The sequence below is a fragment of the Sapajus apella genome, unplaced genomic scaffold (genome assembly GCF_009761245.1).
Source record: "Sapajus apella isolate SASKATOON/1434 unplaced genomic scaffold, GSC_monkey_1.0 scaffold21, whole genome shotgun sequence".
Classification (NCBI taxonomy): domain Eukaryota; kingdom Metazoa; phylum Chordata; class Mammalia; order Primates; family Cebidae; genus Sapajus; species Sapajus apella.
In genome coordinates, this window is record NW_022436961.1 from 10,758,635 (window position 1) to 10,782,034 (window position 23,400).

The 23,400-nt window shown below is 37.6% G+C and overlaps 1 protein-coding gene across 17 annotated transcripts in view; it reads right to left on the bottom strand.

The window, feature by feature from the left end:
• Positions 1–23,400, bottom strand: part of NRG1 (neuregulin 1) — a 1,128,933-nt gene that overhangs the window by 106,276 nt on the left and 999,257 nt on the right. For 4 of the 17 annotated variants that reach the window (XM_032287951.1, XM_032287952.1, XM_032287961.1 and 1 more), the window contains exon 1: positions 17,066–23,350. The exons of the other annotated variants lie outside the window; for them this stretch is intronic. In XM_032287951.1, coding sequence (XP_032143842.1) covers positions 17,066–17,732 — 667 coding nt within the window. In that variant the 5' untranslated portion in view covers positions 17,733–23,350. Of the gene's footprint in view, positions 1–17,065; positions 23,351–23,400 lie in introns of those variants that run through there. 17 annotated transcript variants of the gene reach the window in all.

Sequence of the window (23,400 nt, forward strand, 5' to 3'; positions counted from 1 at the left end):
TATTTCAGTGGTATTCCTTTTTCACAGCCTGCCTTAGACTCATGTGTGACATCCCATTGTCTCCTGCACCATTCACATTATCATTATCATCATCATCTTCATCTTCATCATCATCATGTCTACACCATCAGTTTCTTTCCAAAAAGAAACATTTGTGTGTGTGTGAGGATTACACAATACCTGCAAAGCACTAAGCACACAATACATGCTTAATAAATGTTCACTATCAGCAAATTCCTTCATACTGACTCAACTGGCCAACTTACACTTAACATGTCTGTTTTCATTTGGCCTTTACTCCCACCTGAAATAACCACACCCATCAGAATCATATGTTACTCTCAACACCCACCTCAACTATCCATGTAATATGAAGATGCCTCTGATTCTATTCCTTCTTAGCCTTATTCCTTCTTAGGTTTTTTTTTTTTACCTCAAACTTAAGCATTTATTCTTTGTACATTTCATATACTACTTTATACTCTAGTTAATGGCAAAGGTTTTGTGTCTTTGATGAAACCAAGCTCTTGGAAAACAGAAACTAGCTCTTTCTGTTTCTTAATTCTACTGCTGTGAACCCAGGGCCTTGTAGAAAACAAGTGCTTGATATGTTTTTCTAGGTATAGAGAGGTAAATAAAAGCAAAGATGAGACTTGCAGCCTATCTCATAATATAAAACACACATGACTGAATCAAACACTTATGTAGGAGGATGGATATTAAATACATACGAGTATTAAAGATGATTTGAGCTGCTGGAATAGGGACTAAGGAGAAAAGTTTAATGATGACAACAGTGTATAGGAAATGTCTCTAAAGAAGAGTGGAACCTGATCAAGGCTTTGCATAGTGGGTAAAATTTGGGAAACAGGGCAGGGATGTAAAGAGACTGCAGGTATAGGCTGAATTGAGAACTCATTATTTGCAGGAATATGTGACCATCACTTCAGCAACAGGAGGCTGCACCCTGTCTGGAGCACTAGACTATGAGAAAAATGAAGTAGATCATCTAGAACTTTTCCTGCTTCTCCTCTCTTGATAACTTCCATTTTGCTGCTTTTTACTTTCTGGAAAGTGAAGAAGAGATAATCTGTGAAACAAAAAGTAGTTGGCACCTTGGCAACTTGACAAGTCATTTGAGAAGTAAAATATGCATTTACTAATACTTTTACTGTATATTTTCATCATAAATACAGAACACTGACAACTTAATAGAGAAAGGAGAAATCCTCTACCTGGGACATGCAAGTACTTCAAAGTCTCAGAGCTTATATTATACATGGTGCTATGCGGAGCACCTGTACAAGATCAAAGAAAGGCTTGACCTTGAGGAATACATGAATGTCAGCAGAGTCCATGGGAAATGGGTGAAACATACTGGATCCTGTAAAAGTCTAGAGGAAGGACACATTTCTAAGATGAGTAGGTTTCTGAAATAAAGTTTAAAGATGACTAAAAATGAACTGAGAAGTATGGGGCAATATGTTTTAGACAAAGTGAACAACTTGAACCAGGTTTGAATGTTGAAGAAGACAAATTAAAAAGAAACCATAAAATGGGAATTATAAAGTGGTTTGTTGGAAGCCTATTCTACATCCCCCTGGGACTTAATTCCATCATCACATGTTGTGGGTTCTGGATAGTGTTGCAGAGCTGTCTAGGCAGACATCCTCAATTTCACTGCAATTTTTCTTTGGTATTTATAAGGATCTCTAGTCACACAACCCTGTATTGATTTACAGTGGGCTTTCAGGCATATTTCTTTTATTTTTATAAGAAGATAACGTCCAAGGTTCTAATTTTGATAAGAACCTTGATTTATTTGGCATCTATGCACTGAGAGACTGAGCGAAATGATCTTCAGATCATCTCCATCTCAGTTGGTGATAACCGCTGCCTTTTAACTACTTAGTCTGAAATCAGCCTTGACTCCTCTCACTCAAATCCCATATTCAATTAATCATTACCTCATTCTAACTCTATCTTCAAAATATATCCAGAATCGAATAATCCAATAAGGTCTTACACCCACTCTTACAACTCCTACAAACGTGCCTGGATTACAGCAACAGTCTCCTCAGTGGTCTGACTATTTCCACCACGATCTTGAGATCCTTCTCCACAAGCTGTTCTCAACACAACAGGTAGTGATCCCTTTAAACCCTAAGGTATATCAAGTCCCATGGCCACTTAAAACTCTGCAATCATTCCTCGTCTCTCTTGGTGGGAAAGCCATCGTTCTTACAATGGCCTTGCAGGTCTTCCCTGATCAGGCCTTCATCACCTCTCTGATCTCATCTCCTAATTACCCCCTGCCTCCCATGCTACACTTAAGCCACACTGGCCTTCTGCCTGGGCATTAAGGCCTTTCTCCTGAGTCTGGAACATTCTTCCAGACGCCCACATGATTAACTCCGTTAATTTGTTCAAGTCTTTCATCAGCTGTTACCTTCTCAATGAAGCCTTTCCTGACCATTCTATTTATGTATTTCTTAAGGGCATCTTAAAAATTTTATTTCATATTGATATGGGGGTACATGTGATAATTTAATACATTCTTATAATTTATAAAGATCAAATCAGCATAACAGGTATGCATCATCTTAAACATCTGTTTTTCCATTATGCTAGGATATTAAAATTATTCTCTTGTAACTGTTTTGAAACATGCAATAGACTCTTGGAAACTTGGTCACCCTACTAATCTATCAAACACTAGGTGTTATTTCTTCTATCAGACTGTATGTTTGTACCTTTTAATCTACTTTAAATAATTATGCTCCTCCCTCAGTACTCTGACCTCCGCACACTTGTTATTTCCCCATATGATGTACCGCCTGCTAAAACAGCACATGATTTCTTTGTTTACCATTCTTATGTTTTTTTTTTTTTGAGACGGAGTTTCGCTCTTGTTACCCAGGCTGGAGTGCAATGGCGCGATTGGCTCACCGCAACCTCCGCCTCCTGGGTTCAGGCAATTCTCCTGCCTCAGCCTCCTGAGTAGCTGGGATTACAGGCGTGCGCCACCATGCCCAGCTAATTTTTGTATTTTTAGTAGAGACGGGGTTTCACCATGTTGACCAGGATGGTCTCGATCTCTTGACCTCGTGATCCACCCGCCTCGGCCTCCCAAAGTGCTGGGATTACAGGCTTGAGCCACCGCACCCAGCTACCATTCTTATGTTTGTTTCTCCTTTTAGAGGTAAATTCCTCTCTATTGAGCAGGCACTCAATAAAGAATACAGAATAGCAGGAAATAATAAAGTCTTCCATCATTAAAGAAGTATCTTAGAAGAAGCAGCATGGGATATTGAAAAAAAAAAAAAAAGCTGTAAATGAAGTGGTATCCCTGTTTTTTAGGCCAGCCCATGTTCCTTACTAACTGTAAGGCATTTCCCAATTCTGGATCTTGAGTAAAGTAAAATATTTTGATTAGGTTATCTACAAGATCTTTTTGTTTTTAAACTGTTAATGGCTCTTCTATGATCTTGTTTAATAACATTCAGATACTTCCAAATCACTGTTATCTCATCATTGACAGCACCCATCATCACATTAATTTATTGAGTGCATCTGGATAATGAGTAGATTTCTGTCTTGGTAAAATGATTGCACTGTGGAATTCAAAGCCTCTGCAATGGTTCTTCAACAACTTAGAGAAGTTATTTTTCTGTTTGTAGACTTGTCCACCATTTTATGACAGAATAAGGAATTACGGCAATAAACACACATATGATTGTCCATGTCAATGTCAATAGATGGCATTTTGCCAGAGAGGGAACCTTTTTGACTCAAACCATCCAAGTCGCTCTATTTCTGACTGACAGGTAGATTGATGATTATTCTTTTCTGTTCTAAATCCTGAGAACAACACAGGTATAATGGTAACAAATAAATCTCACAGAGGAAAAACCACATGAACAAACCAAACCAAAATAAATAGTAGCACATACATAGCTTTGTCAGTAGGTAACTTGGAATTCCTGACCCTTTCTTGAAGCCTGGTATTGTAATCACAAGCTATCAAACTTGAAATCTAAGGAAATGCACTTTAATTTTTAAAACTGCCTAGTAATGATAGCTCATGCTTACATAGCGCTGAGCCAGAGACTATTCCAAACACTTTGTGAACACTAATTTGATCCTCACAAAAAGCCTATGAGAAAAGTAGTTATTGCCACCATTTCACAGATGAGGAAATCAGGGCACAGATAGTATATAGTGTGCATACCATAACACAGCCAGAGACAAGGCTGGGACTTAAAGACAGACAACCTGGTTCCAAAGTGTGTGCTCTTAATTACTATACTACCATGAAATAAAATTCTTTGCAGTCTGAAATCTCTTTAACTCCACGACATAAATTTTTTACATCATATCAGGCTTTGCAAATTACATGTTAAAACGTCCAAAATCGTGTCTCAACAGTTTGTAATGACTAAAGTCTATACTGAAATGTTTCATATTAAAATGGACAGTGATTTAAGACATGGTTTCAGGCTATTTTCTTCCTCCTCCACTCCGATAAGCAACTTATTCTCAGTGTAACTTTTATTTCATAAATATACAAATGAGATACCTACTTCATATAAAATACAGGTTGAGTATCCCTTATCTAAAAAGCTTGGGGCCAGAAGTGTTTTGGATTTTGGAATGTTTGCACTGCAGTTACCACCGAGCACCTTCAATCTGAAAATCCAAAATCTAAAATGCTCCAATGAGCATTTCCATTGAACATTATGGTGATACTCAAAGAGTTTTGGATTATTAGAGCATTTCAGATTTCAAATTTTCATATTTGGGATGCTCAATCTATACATTTTTTGGCTTTCTACAGGGCACAAAAATTAGTTAGCTGTAACTCTGGGCCTTAGTCAGTCTAGTATGAGAAATAAGCAACTATCCAGATAAAACAAATCTAAATGTGATAAAGCACAAGCAATAGACTATGGGGGGCTGGAGGCCCACAAGAAGATGGGTCCCATCATCTAATTTGGAGAGGTAAGTCTTGAGGCCAAAGTAGAATTTGGGAGAAGATAGATTGTTTGAAGAGTATGTTAATGGTAGAAAAAACAGGATGAGAAAAAAAGTGAAAGAGAAAAAATAATATTCAGGTTCAAGTTCTAGTTGGCTAAAACATGGTCCATAGGGATGAAGATTGGGAAGACAGCTGGAGTTAGGTAAGACAGGAAGTTTGGGGTTCTGCTGCAGAAGGGTCTTCAATAACATAAAAGACTTTATGAGATATGTGCTTTGTAAATATTGGTGGTATGGTGTCCTCAAGAAATGAAAATTAAAGTAAATTGTGCTTTATAAATCATAAGATTTCACAATAAATTTCAAAACAGATCCAATGAAGCCCACTGACTAATTTAATAGTTCTCATGTGTTCAAAAAACAATTTCCTATTAGGTGCATGATCAAGGATTAAAGATTTATAACTGGCCGGGCACGATGGCTCATGGCTGTAGTCCCAGCACATTGGGAGGCTGAGGCAGGCAGATCATCTGAGATCAGGCATTCAAGACCAGCCTGGCCAACATGGTTGAAACCCTGTCTCTATTAAAAACACAAATAAATTAACCAGGCATGATGGCGCACATCTGTAGTCCCAGCACTCGGGAGGCTGAGGCAGGAGAATGGTTGAACCCAGGAGGTGGAGGTTGCAGTAAGTTGATATCATGCCACTGCACTCCATCCTGGGTGACAGAGACTCGGTCTCAAAAAAAAACAAAAAATAAAGAGATTTATTATTGCCATTCTACATATTATGAAAGGTTATAAATGGTTAATATAAATGTTTAACCTGATTAAAATTTGCTTTATAAACCCCACAGGAGACCAGAACTGTAAATCAGGAGTGTAGAAAAAAAGTTTTAATTAATATATTTGATTGTAAAATGACCTGGTAGCTGCAAGCCTAGAAGAGATGAAAATATCAACATTTTCTGGCTGTATATGGTCTCTGGCAAGAAAGTTAACATCTTTGGGCTTGTTTCTTTGTGCTAAAACAAGGGATTTGGTTCAAAGTGTCTCTAAGGTGCCTTAACGCTCTGTAATTCTAATTATGATTATGAAATAACCCAATATACATTTAAAATATACGTAGGTCTGGGTTATTTAGTAAAAGGGCTGGAATCCCTAATATAACTCAACATGTCTTAATGAAAGAACAGGATTCAACAAAGTTGTAACATAACCCAACTATGTCCTAAAGACATCACAGTATTCAACTTTATGAAGAGCCTACATTCAATAAATCTCTTAAAAATGACAGTAGTGACTAGTATTATAAACTATTAAAAGATTTCAATCCAAAATAGATAAAGAAGTTTCAAGGTGACAAATCATCAGCTATTCGGAAAACTCAGCAATCTTGAAGAATACATTTTGCAGTGATTTTGAGAATCACTGCATTGATCCCACTGATTACATGTTTAGTTTACTAAATAAGCAGCAGCTATGTAAGTCACTGACTGTGTGTACCACAGGTTCCATAGTTCAGATCAATTAAGATTATAAGGATCATATTCATACAAGATCAAAGTTACTGGTCAGAGGTTAATTTAGATGTCTCCATGCTATCATGGAAGTAAAAAGATTTTAAAAAACCAAAGCAATTATTTTACATAATTTTTGTTTGTTTTTAATGTCAACTGAAGCCTTTACAGATTACCTGACATTGTTTTTTCTCTTCCTTTTGAAGAATCATAGGAGTAGCTTGATGGGAAAAACTGAAATTAAGCTTGCTTCAAAGATTATAGTGAAAAGAGATCAGAGTAGTAACCCTGAACTCTGCCACTAATCATTCTTAAAAATTGCTTTGTAGGCAATACTTAGCATCATGTAACAATCAATGGTTACTGATTCCTTTTGCTCCCAGAAGAGCAAGCAATTATGACCCAGGAAGCTCTACCAAGGGATTGCAAACAAATGCTAACAAGAGTTCAATTCTGCTGTCCTTAGATCATTCCATTTATTTATGGAGCTTTTATTGCTGTGACACCAACATATTTCATAAAACAAATACTTCCTGCTACTTTGCAAAGGAAGGGGCAACATTGAAAGTCATTAGGCTAATCGTCGTCAAGATTGTGGTTAAGGTCTCCCTCACTTTCTCCCCCTACCCATCCAGTGAGAAACCACAGGTCTGGTCCATTCGCTCCATAACCTCTGATGCTTTAGGACACTGGCTTTGGAGCAGGGTGGGAGAGAGAAGTGTGGAGCCATGTGCAGCGAGATCAGTGGAGAAGAAGGAATAGGTGAAGCATGAAAGAACAGAGGAAAGACAAGAGTTAACTGTGAATGGCAAGTACAAAAGAAATAAAGGGAGGGAAAAGGAAGGCAAATGGGAGAAATAAAATTATTTAACGTTATATACCAACACAGGTAACACAGTTAGGAACTGAAAGAGATAGGGTCTTCTGCTTGCCTATGAATTAAGTTTTCTTCTAATGGCAATTATCACTGTCTTCAGTGTTGCTCTCACCTTTCTTCCAAATGTATATGCATATATGCACATTTAGTTTAATTTTAAATTATGTGCTTATACAATAAGATGAATTATGAATATTTTTAAATTTGATAATTACATGCATATTAAATTCTGTACTAACTCTGGCTTCAAAGAGAGTTCATGAATTTCTCCTTTGGCTAAGAGACCACCACTTCATGAAATGCAACTCAAACACTAAGTGTGTATCACTGAAAATCACAGTAAACCAAGTCCCGTGTTTCTGATGAAAAATTGTAAATGCTTTACCTGAGGAAGCTTTCAATTTTATTTCATCAAAGTTTATTGGGTCCATCAGCTTATTTCCATTGTACAACCAGAAAACTCATACCAAGGTAAAATGTACTCTAGATTGTTATCAAAAATTTTATGCTTAGAAGGGGCTGCCTCATTGCTCCAGTATTGATTTAGAGTTCAATTTCTGCAGCAAATGCATTATACTTGAGTTAATAACAATGAAAATGATTAAAGCATAGAAGTTCTCGCATATTTCTAGTTCTACTTTAAAGAATAAATAAAAATGCACATATTACACCAACTACTATACATTTTTGTAAATGGCAAACTCTTAAAAATTATATATGTCTGTTAGAAAAATCAGGTGTATACCAAAAATACCAAAACCCCTTAAGTGTGTATATCTAGAACAGCACTGGCTTCTTCTCTTTTTGTAGGATTGTGACCAATAACCCAGCTACTAAGATTTCATTTTAAGTTACTTGCAACAAAATATCCAATATATACTTAAGGTCCAATTATTTTCTACTCCCAAAACAATTTTTTGTTCTCTTTTACTGTAGCAATTTTAGGCATAGGGTTAGAAGTTTTTTTGTCCACCTCTCTTGAATCTATTAATAAACAACCGGTTTGTCCAAATTGAAAAACATTTTAATCATTGTCAAATACTTTTCCCCTTTATTTAGATTATATGTATGAATTATATATCTGTATATATACATACATAGATACACATGTATGTATTACACTCAAAAAAATTCTACATTTGATTTGGCTCATATAAAATTATTTGATGTATATTATTTCCATGGTTTTTGTCAAAGGCTGAAAACAACTCATAGATGTTAATTTCTATCTTTTGAGATCAGGAGATCCCAGTTTGGAACAACAAAAAGAGTAAGGTAAACACAATCTTAGGATTCATGATACTTCTAGCCAAGTTCTTCCCTTGCACCACATCTATACTGTATGGATTATTTTCATTATCCCAATCTTTCCAAAGAGAGTACTTCCAACACAATTTTATATACTATGCAGCCTTTTCTTATCTTAAAAGTAACTCCTTATCACTTTCCCTATAACGAAGCAGCTCATGCAGTGATTTTTGGACATTACTCAAAAAGTAATAACCTATGTAACTCAAAAAGAAATAATCTATGTACCAATTTTTATGAGAGACAAATTATATTTTATGACACTGGGCTCAAGAAATTAATAAAGTCCTACATAGCATTTTAAGTCATAACAAATTAATTCATCAGTAAAGGCCCCCTACAATTTATTTCTAGAAATGTCAGCACTTGTTAATATATGCATATATAAACCCTGATAGAAAGGGCAAAGAAGGAAGTGAATATATTTTTAAGCTCTGTTTTCTTTAGGTAGAGTAACCACTTTTGTCTTCATCACAATCTCTTGAGAGTTTTAGATATTAACATCCCCATTTGTTTGGATGTAAAAACTAAATCTCAAGTGAAGTGATTTCCTAGAAGTCACACAGCATGTAAGAGGTAGAGCTGGCATTTGATATTCAAGTTTCTAGCATAATTTCTACTTTAGCATGATGTATCATCAACTCTTCACTTACTTCAGTTTTTCAAAAGATTCCCCTAAAACTCCAAAACATTGTTCTCTAAACATTGTTACCAAACCACTGTCAAGGTCAAAGAAGAAAAAGAACAAAGTGAGGCAGGGAGTTAAAAGTAGAATGAGGAAGAAAATTGGTGCTGGTTTTGTATTTTTTATGTCTCAGGCAGAGGACTTGGTGTTTTCCAAAATCTCATATTTAAGCCCCTAACAGCCCCAGGACATGTATATTATTATTATCACATATAAATGAGGAAACAGATTTAACATGATGGTCTAACTTGCTCAAGGCCATGAAGAGGGGTCAATAGGATTGAAATTCAAGTCTACCCGCTGGAAAGCTAATCAATACCCTAAGATGAAAAACTAAGCGAATCAGAGTTCTAAGACTTCAGGAGTAAATATAGTTAATAATCTGCTAGGAACATAAATCTCCCTCAACAGTGTCACTGAATACTCTCAGTACTAAGGAACTAATTTCTTCCTTAGTACTACTAATTTCAAATATGTAGCACATTTCAGTTGGAATAACTATGGTCATTAAAAAATTCTCCCAAATATTATATTGCTGGGAGATGGATAGCCAGCCTCTGGAGGGGTGTCTTATACATATCAACATCATAAAGGTAAAATTCTCTTCTCTACCTTTTTTCCTTTTTTTTTTTTTTTTGAGACATAGTCTTACTGTGTTGCCCAGGCTGGAGTGCCGTGGTGTGATGTCAGCTCACTATAATCTCTGTCTCCCAGATTCAATTGATTCTTTTGCCTTAGCCTCCTAAGTAGCTGGGATTACAGGTGTGTGCCACCATGCCTGGCTAACTTTTGTGTTTTTATTTTATTATTATTATTATTTTTGAGACGAAGTCTCACTCTGTCTCCCAGGCTGGAGTGTAGTGGCACGATCTTGGCTCACTGCAATCTCCGCCTCCCAGGTTCAGGCAATTCTCCTGCCTCAGCCTCCTGAGTACCTGGGATTACAGGAGTGTGCCACCATACCCAGCTAATTTTTGTGTTTTTAGTAGAGTCGAGGTTTCACCATGTTGGTCAAGCTGGTCTCGAACTCCTGACCTTGCGATCCATCTGCCGTGGCCTCCCAAAGTGCTGGGATTACAGGTGTGAGCCATCATGCCTGGCAATTTTTGTATTTTTAGTAGAGACAGGGTTTCACTATGTTGGCCAGGCTGGTCTGGAACTACTGACCTCAGGCCTGCCTTGGTCTCCCAAAGTGTTGGGATTTTAGGTGTATGGCACCATGCCTGGCCAAAATTCTCTTCTCTAAAGAAAACATCTGCTATAGAGTGATAAAAGTTTTACTAATTAGTTTTAAATGATAAATGAGAAAACCAAATTTTTAAAATTAGGATAACATATGCTACTTGAATATAAATGCTAAAAACAGTTTGGAGAAGAAAAGTAATTGTGACAATGGTAAGGATGACTTCAGTTTTAATCTCAGCACTGCCACTGATTGGTTGTAGTGACATTGGGCAAGTCACTTCAGTTTTCCAGACCTGCCTTTTCTCACTTAGGAAGTGACACAAATAATATCTAAAAATCTTCAACATATAAAATTCTACGATTATAAGACATTAATTATATTATTGAGAAACACCCTTTGAATGGTTACACACACGCACACACACACACACATACAGAGTGGATAAAATGCTGCTGGTTTTGTATTTCTTATGCCTCAGGCCTAGGACCTGATGTTTTCCAAAATCTCATCTAATCCCTTACCAGCCCCAAGACATGTATATTATTATTACCACATATAAATGAAGAAACAAATTTAACACGATGGTCTAACTTTACTGCAGTAAAGATTGCAACCAGCTTTGAGATGATTAGTATTAACTTCACTCACTTCTAGTCAATTACTCTTCTTGTGAATGGTATATGAACTCATGTCTTTATTCAGTTTTAAGAACTAAACAACTTAATGGCAGATTCTAGTCTTTGTCTGGACAGTGAAATGAAAAAAACCTTTGGGAATATTTTAATACTCTTGATGTTCTGCAAGCCAAAACAATACATAAAAACATGACCAAAAGGTAGAAACAAAAATATTTACAGCTACCAACTTTCTAGAATCTGAAAATAATCTTAGAATCTTTATGTATATGCTAGAAGAATTATGTATAAATTTTTCATCTTAAGAGGATGCTCCTAAAGGTCTAGACAAATCATGTTGTTCTAACTATTCCAAAGGTTTGATTAGATAGTGTCATATCATGAATCACCCCTGGCTACTCAGCCTGCTGCTAGCAGCGATAGGATTGCTGTCACTTAAAGGACGTTGCTGGACAAGAGTTCAGTATTCGGTAGATGGAGAAAAGAAACATACTAAGAAAAGATAGGAATGGAAGTCAAAAGGTGAATAGCATGACAGTAAAGAGAATAAATGCTGAATTAAGAGAATATATGTATCAGAAAGCAAGACATATCTCAAATTGCATTATACAACCACATTCTTTTTTTTTTTTTTTTTTTTTTTGAGACAGAGTTTCGATCTTGTTGCCCAGGCTGGAGTGCAATGGCACGATCTCGGCTCACCGCAACCTCCGCCTCCTGGGTTCAGACAATTCTCCTGCCTCAGCCTCCTGAGTAGCTGGGATTACAGGCATGCGCCACCATGCCCAGCTGATTTTTTTGTATTTTTAGTAGAGACGGGGTTTCACCATGTTGACCAGGATGGTCTCGATATGTTGACCAGGATGGTCTCGATCTCTTGACCTCGTGATCCACCCACCTTGGCCTCCCAAAGTGCTGGGATTACAGGCTTGAGCCACCGCGCCTGGCCCTACAACCACATTCTTAAAATCCACTAGAAGATAAGCTCCCTGAGGGCAGGCACTCTACTGTTTTCCACTGCCATATAACCAGTCTAGAAGAGAGCCTGGCACAGAGTAGGCACTTAATATATATTCACTGAATGGGGGAAAAAAGAGGAAATAATAGAAGAAAAACAAAGCACTAATATAGAATAAAAGTTATAAAAGTAGAAACATGAGCATAAAAGCAGACAGAATGTAGTTTATGTTGTAGTAGAATGTTCAATGGACTCTGTGGACAAGTTATATTCCTGGTTCTCAGGGGCATCTAAACAAGTCATAACTTTTTATAGTTTGGTTTTTCAATCTATAAAATACCTCTTCCTTCATGCTTTAAAAGGATACTGCGAAGAGTTGTTAAAAGGAAGAGGGAAGGAATAAGAACACAGATGTATGGTTTGGAACATAATTTTCTGGAGTACAGAAATGCTGAGGACCAAAACCAGAGACACTGGCATCAAGCACACTAAAGAAAAAAGAGGAAGAGATCAAGAAGAAGGCAAAATTTTGATTTAATTGTGTCATTAAGAAACTGGTATACTGGTCATTGGCTAGACTGTTTTTTCTATGTTTGGAATATATGAAAGTGCCATTCAGCATTAAAATGCAATAAATAAAGTTAAAAGTTAAATAAAGATTGTTGAAATTGTTTTGATATCTTAGGATGGAATGAAATTCTGACATATAAAGCTAAAATGGCATAATTACAAAAATGAAAAAGATTCAACATGTAATTGGGAAGGTAGGAAGGAAAGGAGAGAAGACCGAGTTGGATATCACAAAGGAAGAGAGAAGAAAAATCAAAATGGGCTATGAAGAAAAGAGGTGAGCCATAGAGCCATCTCTTCTATATTAGGGAAGAACTCACCCTAAGCAACCTATGCCGTTTTCAGAAACAACTTGAACACTGTATGGATGATCAAATAATAAGGGAAGAGACCACCATGACTGAAAATTTAATAAGAGCAAAACAGGAAGGCAAGAAAAAAAATTAATTTTAATAATATGCACTACACACACACCTAAACAGTGGTCCCATTTAAAGTACTTCCCTAATTCACAGTCAGATGCTACGTTAGTCTCTAGCTTCAACTCTCTGCAATAAGGATACGATGATAGAAGAAAACAGTGGAGTGTGTGTGTGTGTGTGTGTGTGTGTGTGTGTGTGTGTGTAATTCTGAACAACAGAGACATTTTCTAATACTTTGGATTTTGCCACATTTTTCAGTTTAGCGAATTTTAATTAAGGAATTCACTAGGCATTTCTGAGCCTGGATTTCTTCACTGGTAAATTTATAAAAGTATTCAGTTCCACTCAAAGATCTCTCAGTATCTTTCAGTTTTTAGTATTTTAGGCTGGAAACGACTACAATTAAAGTGGGGAGAAGTTATTTGAAATCACTGTTCTGAAATACCTACAAACATAGTTACCAAGAACTAGAAGAAAGATCCATTAGAATTTAAATGAATGGAATTTTTAAACAGAAGGAAAGAAATCCTATGGTATATTCAATTCATCATGTTGATCTTTTGCAAATGGTTACTGATTCTTATTGTCATTGTGGTAAAAATGGTTTGTCATACAACCCCATAATAAGACTTAAGACAAAGCAAAACGAAGTTGGCCCAAGATGAAAATACCAACACATTCTTGCATCCAAGAATCTGTTGTCAAGCAGGGAGGATCTCACATCCAGAAAACATTTTCTTTCAAGATGGTCCACTGTTTCCTGGCTGAGATTTAATTAATCAATTAATCAGCTCTTTTTATGATAATCTATGTTTGCAATCTCCCAACAGTCAGGGTAGGAAAAATTTGAAAGCCTAGGCAAAGAAAACAAATGAATGGTGCAAGTATTATGTGACTCACTGAAAAGCAAAAACTTAATTAGTGTCATGACAATATAATCATTGTGGTAGTGGGAAACCATTAGCCATATTTAGAAATACTTTAGAATAAAAAATATATACTTATATACTTTCATTCTAGTTCTGCCTTGGACTTCTTAACCTACATGAATTTATGAACTAATATAATGAAAACATGAAATTATATTACTTTATGAAAGAAATACCCATTTTAGAAAATCCGACATAGCCAATCTACCTAAAGGCAATTTAAAATATCATATTTTGCTTTTTATTATAATAAAGATAAAGAATGTTGTAATTTGACAAGAGTCAGTGAGGGGGTAATTCTAGTATTTATAAAATAAAACTCTAATACTAGTAGGTAGATTGGTTTGAGGAGCAACGCTGCAGACACAATTACTGGGATTGTCTCTCTTCTACTCTCTCAGGCTCCAGGATAAAGAAGAATCAATTAGCCCTCAACAGTCTATGACCTTGAAGGCTACAGCTCTGTGCATAATGCGCTGAATATGCTGAGACAGAAAAAAAAAATGGAAAAGGGAGAATAAAGTCCTAAAATCACTGAAGAGCATGTTTCACATATGATAATGTCATTTTCAAATATAAGCCATGACAGCTTAGTTTATGTCAAAAACATGCATGGTAAAAGGAACGTCCCAGTTCTTTCTGTGACTAAACAATACTTTCTTAGTTGGAAAATGCAATCCCTTTGTAAGCTTTTTTTTTTTTCTTTTCATTAATTAATGGTTACAATCTTTTTAAACAACAACAAAAACCACCACTCACAAGTCTTTAAAAACAAAGCTGCCTGAACCAATCCCTTTCAAACACTACTTTCCTCCCAATTCCCCCCTCCAACCAAAAAAAAGTAGGCTCACAATTTTGGGGATACTAGACTTGATTTTTTTAAAAGACTAGTCCAAAAATTAACAGAGTTTCCTTATAGGTTGTAAAGTGTTAACCAACCAACTGTCTGCTAACTTTTCCGGAGAAAACTACTTCCCAGACTGCTTCTCTAGGCTTATCTCTGATGCATTTCAAAATATTGCAGCTGTGCATCTGGTCAAACTGGCCACAAAGATGCTTTTAGGCAGCAGTAAATCTTTCCCACTTATTGCAAATGCCACAATATCAATGCCCTGGCTTGGGGAAAAGAAACTGATGTGAAATAAGTAATCTATGAAAACACTTAGTAGAAAAATTTACCTTACAAAATAATTTCTCAAAACTTCACAACATACTTTCTGACATGGTCTCAGATCAGGAAAATGTGCTGGATGTTTCTTTGTTTGCCTGATTTCCTCAGTGAACAAAATTATAGAATTTAGTTGAAGTGTTTTTCAAAGGGAATTTTTTTCTTTTGCTGGGCAATGAAACCTGTTCAAGCAGGTTTCAATTAAAGACTTAAGTTTAAAATGATCAAGTAACCTTGTCCTCCTGGTGAATTTCACTTCGCTTTGCAGGAACTGTACTTGCTTTTTATAGCTTGTCATTTCATCTGGGTATTATTTCCCGGTCACTTTGCCAGGTGGGAAGAGGCAGCAAAGGCAGCAATGTCTGTCAGACCTTTAATGATGCTTCAGGGATTTGATAAAGATACAAAGCAGTGTCTACATGAAGGTGGTTCTCCCTGACTTCACCTAGAAAAAAGCCTCTTTTTTTTTTTTTTTTTTTAAATCTTTGCCACTGAATCTGGTGTAAGTGAAATGATTGGGAATCACAAGGACAAATCAAGTTTTTCTCTATTTCTATAGCATGCTGCACTACTTCATACTGAACATGATGTCTGGAAAAGGTATTCTTTATTCTTCATTATTGTCCAGAGGAAAAACATAAGAGGCATTTCAACAGAGAAATTGTCAACTCTCTTTTAACCCTAAGAGCTTTCATGCAAGTTATTAAGAAACAAATTTTCTGATCTTGTACTTTTTTAAGTAAATATTCATTATGGTAAAAAGTGATAGGAGACAGAGACAACAAAAATAAACTAGAAACATTTATAAAAGGCTATAGAAAACTCCTCCCTCCTATATTGATGTTTAGAACAGTCATGTTTTCATTCCTGTCAACTTTCCACTCTAAAGCTATTGCAATTACCCAGTGCAAAGAGGAATGTATTGTTTTTAAGAGAGTGAGCTCTCTACACATCACAGGTTATTAAACCAGGCTGCTGCAATCTGCCAGCCTAAGATGACACATGTCTAAAAAAAAAAAAGAAAAAAAGAGGATGTACCTCACTAATGGATCTTGTACTTTTTAATGAGTGCCAAGGAAGCTATTTAAACATTTGATTATAGAGGACAAAACTAATTTGGGAAAATCTTTCATGTAGAATCCTACTGTGTCCTGAACAAAATAAAGCTGCCACTAATCAGTGGTCACTACCCGAAAGTACAATCTGGGCAGGACAGCAGTTCTGCTAGTGAGAGGCGACCAGCGTAAACATCTTAAGACTTGCTGTAATCTCAGAAAGAATCAATTAAGATACAAGAGTAGGGAGAAGTGGTTAGCGAACAGGAAGAAGAGAGAAAGATGAGGCAGCTTGGGGTCGCTGTGAAACAGAGGGTAACGTAAAGGTGATAGGAAATCTATGATGGGGAAGAGAAAGACACAAAATATTACTCACTGGTGTATGAAAATCACATTTCTGTAAGACATAAAAGAAGACCTGATGTTTTCATTTTAAAATGTGTTAGAAATAAATTGAATTTAACTTAAATTCAAGCATGACTTGCAGATGCTGAAGTTTTGCGTTGCCGGGACCAGACTGAACAATGTGACTAGAGACAGCCGCTGTTACGGCACTGGTTCAGAACCAGAGTTAGCAAGATCGTTTTACTCAACCCTTCAAGGCCCTCCCAAGCATCTCAAACACCTGCTTTGCTTAAACAACACCAGGCAACTAAAATGCAGGAAGAAAGGGAAACAGCCTCTAGACGACACCTTTTGGGACCTCAAACCCACCCGTTTCCTTTATTCAACATCATCATCATCATCATCATCATCTCTCTCTCTTACTTACAAAGTTTAGGAGCAGTTTGGAGATTAGTTTCTGTTGTTTGTGGCTGAGTTGCTGACTTGGGTGTTCTCACCTCAGGGTTCCGGGTGGGTGCAGGGAAGGATGGTGCAGTGGAAGGCAAGAAAGAAAAGGCAAAAATACGATTCTTCGGTGTTGATGCCACTGACGGTTCAGAGGAGACAACAGCCTTGTCAATTTGCACTGTAACTTGAACCTTACTTTCAGATTGAGCCCTAGAGACAGGTGAAGTGTATGCCTCCGACGACACCCACACAGCTGAGGCAGCAGTTGGGTCCAGAGAAATAATAGGGTCCTGGCCTAACCCCCCCGGGTCAAGGTGAGTAGGAGAGTCATACTCAAAGATCTTGTCCACAAATACCCACTTGAGGCCGGCGATGCAGAGGCAGAGGCTGACCAGGCAAGCCAGGATGGGGACAATGCAGATTTTCTCTGAGTTCAGGCAACCTCTCAGGCGCTCAGCTTCCAGGCACACACAGCAGGACACAGCCAGGCCCACAAGTCCAGGGGTTCTCCCATCTTCAGTCTGGGGTTCTGGCATGTCTTCTGCTGCCGGAAGCCCATCAAGAGATGGGTCTGCGCTCAGCTGAGTGGAGGGGCTGGAGGACCTCTCGGCGGCGACCTCAGACATATCTGGGGAATAAATCTCCATGGGCTCACCTCCAGAAGAAGGCCTGGCCGCTCTCACGGTCCATTACCACGCAGAGGCCCCCCCAACCAAATGATACAGCATCTTACAGGGGGAAATCGATAAACTGTCCAAGTCCAAGGCCATTATAAAAATCAAGAAGAGTTTGGGAAGATGCAAGGGGGGAAGAAAAGCTCTCAGCAACTACAAAATCAAAGTATATCTTAATAATTCTCTAAGCTGCTGTTTCTGAGCCACTTTTCGAGTTCTTTTAAATGCTTCTCCAAACCATCCCGGGCTGGTCAAGAGGACAGGGACCAAAATAGATCGACGGAGCTGCCCACTGGTGAATTAAGTAAACCAGTAGCCCAAACTGAAAGGCATGTTTCTCACCTCGAGCATCTGAAGCTGGTGTCTGCTCAGATGAAGAAAACAACTGTCATGCAGGAGAAGTAACAGCAGGAGGAGGACCAGCGGCGGCGGCGGCAGCAGCGGCGGCGGCAGGAGAGGCAGCAGTGACAATAGCAACAGCATCCTGTTGTGTTAGCGCGACGACGGCTGAAAGGGGCTGAATCATTACAGAGCAGCAGGTGCCTGCCCTCGGAGCATCACTGCAAACACCAAGGGCTGGGGAGGCAAGAGTGCGGCCAGGAGGGGCGGTCACTCCCTTCCCCGCCCTGCCTCCACCCACCCCCGGCTACTCCTCTTTGTCCTTCTTGAGTGCTCATTCACTTTCTTCCTCTGCGGCTCTTCTCTGCTTCAGTCTCTTTCTCTTTCTTTCCCCTCTTCATCCAAGCCCGTCCTCTCTCCTCTCTCTTTCCTCCCCCTCTACCAACCCCCACTCTTCACTCTCTATCCACTCTAGAGCTGCAGGCTGGTCTGAGTAAAATCAGTATCCCAGCCGCACAGGACCACCACTGACTTCCTATTTTATCCAATTAGAAGGAATAAAGGCCATCAAATCAAAGAGAGGCAGGCAGGCATCAGTTAAGCCTAGTCCCCATGGCCCCCACCCGTTTTCTTCTCTTTTTCTTTCTTTCTCTACAAAAGTGGTCCCAGTCTTCTTCCACCCCCACCTTGCCGGCTTTCAGGCTCTTTCCTTCACCCACTGTTGGGTTAGAAAAAGCCAGCGATCGATTCTAGCAATCTAACAAAGCTGGGATGGGGAGGGGGGTGGGGGGGTGTAGGTGGGACCTTCTGGGTTGGACCTGGGGCTTGGCGAAGTCTGATATCTGATTCCTCCCTAGAGAGGTAAGCTTTTCAACAGCAATTTCTTCCTGCCTGCTGCTGAGAGATAGCATTCCTTCTCTAGCCCTCTAATAAGTTTTGTTCACTAAGAGGACTGTTATTACCTGGTTTTCAACCAACAGTTCAAACATTTTTTTTTTTCCCTAACCATGGACAGCTCTGCCTTTTAGCCCTTTTTGCAATGACTATGTAAGACTTTGTCATGCCCAGGGAGAAATGCTGAGTACGTCTGGAGGGAGTGCTAGGGGAGCGGGTGGCAGCCCATATATCCTCTGCTGGGGTCCCCTTTGAATTTCCATTTCTTCTGTCTCACCCAAAGCAGACTAATGTCAAGCTAACTGATGTCAAGCTAATAGAAAGCACCGGTAAGCAGCAGAGTTATGATGGGAGCAAAGCTACCACTTCATTTTTAGATTAGCCTTTCATGGTGACTCCACACTGCAGAGGTTTGAATTCCCTGGCACTGTAATACATACCACATGTCCTCAATTATCACCGCACTGCAAGTACTAAGAAGAGTTTTCTATGAGAGCATGCCTTCTGGGTTAGGTTTCAGGAGCTTTACCTTCCAGATAGTTTCAATGCTGATTTTTTTTTCTTTTAAAACAACAGTCATTAAAACACCAGAAGAAATGCACTGTCCTTAATAGAGACCACAGGCTTCCCCAAGCACTCTGCTGCTTGTCACTGTACACAATATGCATCTGAACCTGAAATCCACACTTACTGTGACTGCACATCTAAACGGTTTCCAAGGAACCATTTTGTTCACCTATATCAACAGGGGTCTTTAAAACTCTCTCTAAATCTATACTACAGAGCCATCATATGGGTCCCTGAAGCAGTAAAATTTAGAACTCAAGTTCCAGGAAAATCCACTTTAAGCACATTATATTTTGTAGGGCACAATCTCCGCTGCTTTGAAGTATATTTCAGCTGTAAATGGCAGGAGATAAGAATATTATCACTTCTTCCTTTAAGATGAAATTAGTCCAAAATTATCAATGATTTAAAGGGTTTTAACATCTTAAACTGTGTTTGCAGTACTATCACTAACAACAAAAGCCTGCACCAATTTGCATAATTGTAACCATGGCTATGACAAGTTTATAGGCAACATGAGTTATCCTTAATTTCATCTCTCTATAACCTGCATTTACATACTAGTAAATGGTGTTTTAAAATAATTCCTGTGTTTATCTTCTAGGCTTATTTGATTTTAAAGCAGTGAGAACTCTCTTACAAAGATTCTAGCAAAGGATATACAATTTCAGTGTAGAAAATGTCTATAGAAGCATTTAAAGTATTCAAACTGAAAGATAGTAAGATTTCAATGACCAATATTCATGTAAATATTAAAAAAACAATATCAGCAGGTGTTTAGGCTAAACCAGGGTAATTTATAATTCCTTCCAAAAGCACCCAGTTGAAATATATGGCACTGAAGTCCTCAGTTTTGACCCAAACCAAAAATATTATACTCAATACACTGGCATTTCATCCAAGGCCAAGGTAACCTAAATTTCAAAGATCAAAATGGGGTTCATGTGGCCCCAAGTCAGGCAGATATGAGAAAATATCAAGAATGATAACCCATAGTTTAGAAAAGTGGTCTTTATTTTGCACCAATAGCAATTATTCACCTTACCTCAATCATTAAGAGCAAACATATTCAGCAGACCAAAAAAAAAAAAAAAAATGTTACTGGGCACTGTTGTAGCTGTTACACTGAAAATGCCCGACACTTGTAAAGAAAGCCAACATTTTATACAAAGACTAGGGCAAAACATCAGAGAGAGAATCCTATGGACTGCCACAAGTACTCTTTCCCTTGGACTACATAAACGAGACTTTGGGATGCGTCTGTTTTCCACCTGGAAAAAGATTCCAGGAAATCTGTGGCACCCTGGTGCTAAGATTAGTCACAGACAGCCAGCTTCCTATAAAATTATTATTTTTTTCCCACGAAATTAAAAAATGAACGTAACTGGGGAAAGAGAGAAGGATGGGAGGTAAAGAATAAAAGGAATTCTCCTTTCATTCTACCCTTGGGACTAGGACCCGAAGTTGCCTTTCTCCCTTTATCAAATCCCCTATAGCAATAAAAGAGTGAGAAAGGAAAGTGTGAATGGGGTCAGAGGTAAGAATTTCCTTTGGATAAAACCTGCATGTTTGTAGGAAGAACTGCAAGGATATATCATTTAAACACTTTAAGCTCCGCCCCAATAAAGCCCAGGAACACCCCCATTTCCATATCCTCTTAGAAAAATGAAGTAGAGAAATTTTTACTACCTTTTAAAACCTTTGATCACCATCTCCCTCACAACAATAAAAGCTACCTTCATGAGTTCCACCTAGGTTTCAGGCATTCTGCTAGGTTCATAACATACATTATTTCTGATCTTCACTAATCCCGTACAGTTCGTATTTATTTTAAAATTTTTAAAAAATTGCATTGGTCCAGGCAGCTTAGGTAATTTTGCCATGGACATAAAGCTATTAAATAATAGGGCCAAGATTTGAATAAGTTCTGATTCATCCTATTTCTGCTGAAAAATACTGCTTTTGTTTTTTCATCAAAAAGTATATTTGATCACATTATTGATTATGCATCACTTCAAGGAGAGACTATGAGAACCAGAATATATAACAATGAAATAGGAATTAATACCTTAATATAATTTGTAAACAGACTTAAAAGGATCTAGTTTCCAAAATAAGACTTCTAAAATTTTGCCTAACAATTTTTAGAAATTGACTCTAAAAATATTATCTCTGAAAAAGTTTATCCTTGCTCCTAAGTTTTATGGCTGGCAAAAGAGTAGAATTTACTTCATGGTATCTAATAGAGAATAAATGATGACAGCGGTCATTTCATTTGGGGAGATCACTACATATAAATGGCAATTATTTATTTATTTGCTGATGAATTATGAAATCATAATTTTCACAAGAAACCTCCAGGCCCTAAAGTTAAACTTTAAGAACTTGCAGCTTCTCTGAAGGATAAAGTACACCAACGCATCTGTTGGCTTCTTCCACCTATCCAAAAGACATGCCCTCAGGTAAGTCTCAGCTCCTTAATGGAGCCCTTCCCATTTTTCCAAATCATAAACCCAGCATTTCTTAACTGTACCATTTATTGGGGGCACATTTTCACAGTCATGTGTCATCATTTACTTATATAATGTATACAGGGCTGAAGAATGCAATTTATTTGAAGGAAAAAATTATTAGTATCTGTCCCAAACTTAGAGCTGTGCTATCCATTCAATACATACATTTTGTTTGGTTTTACTTTTAATTGGGATTGCATTACACAGATTACGGTGTCTCTAATAAATAAGCAGGCCTTATTCATCTCCATCATCTAAAATACCCTCCATTTTTCCCAAGTCTTTTCATGTCCTGTTCAGATACTTCCTTATCAAATTTCTCTGCTCCAAAATATGCCTTGAATGAATTTAGTCTGATTTAGTGAAACTCAACTACCACAGATCCTATCAATGGATGGAAAGTTTGGAATATGCCAATATTTAACTTTTTCTTGTCACACCTCTCTATCCAGCTAAACAGAAAAGTTCTCTGAGACCAAACTAAATCCATGTGCTGTTGATGTCCTTCCACATTATTTATGATGAAAAATGGGTGAGATGAATGAAACTCATTTTACCTTACTGGGCATGCCTTTTCTGCCCACTTTAAAGGTGAGTCAAGACTGATTATTCTTACCCAGTGTAAATGTTCTCAGAACAGACAATTTGACTTAATTTTAAAATTACTTTGTGAGATGCTGTATCAAGTGCTTGATATTGACTGTGCTCTGTGTTCTCATTCTGTAACATGATGAGCAATTTACTCTGGTGCATTTTGTTCTTTATGAGTTTACATCCTGTATAACTGAAGATAAAGTAAATGATCTCAAAGATGAGGATGTTAGAATGTTACATGGAAAGACACTTCAATTGCATATAATAGTTATAGTAAGTTTGCTTTACTTTGGGAGAACCTATTAATTTATCACTCCCCATAAGTAAAATCATTAGTTTTCGACACATACAGTTTATTGATCATTATACAAGTTGCCCTTCTTTTAAAATTCCTCTGGAGAAGTTTTGGAACTAGATGGAAGGGATGGTTACATAACACTGCAATAAATGCAACTGAGTTGTTGAATTTCAAATGGTGAATTTTGCTGTGTGAATTTCAACTCAATGAAAAATCAGACTTTGTTATGTGTAGGGTGCCCTTTCTTCTAGAAAGTGTCAATAGGCAATGTGGCAATGAATCTCAGGCAATTATTAACTATGAACTCTGAACTTATGTTAATATTTATATATATGTATATGTGTATGTATATTTATGTATATATGTAGAGACAGGGTTTCACTCTGTCTTCCAGGCTGCAGTGCAGTGGCACAATCACAGTCACTGCAGCTTTGAT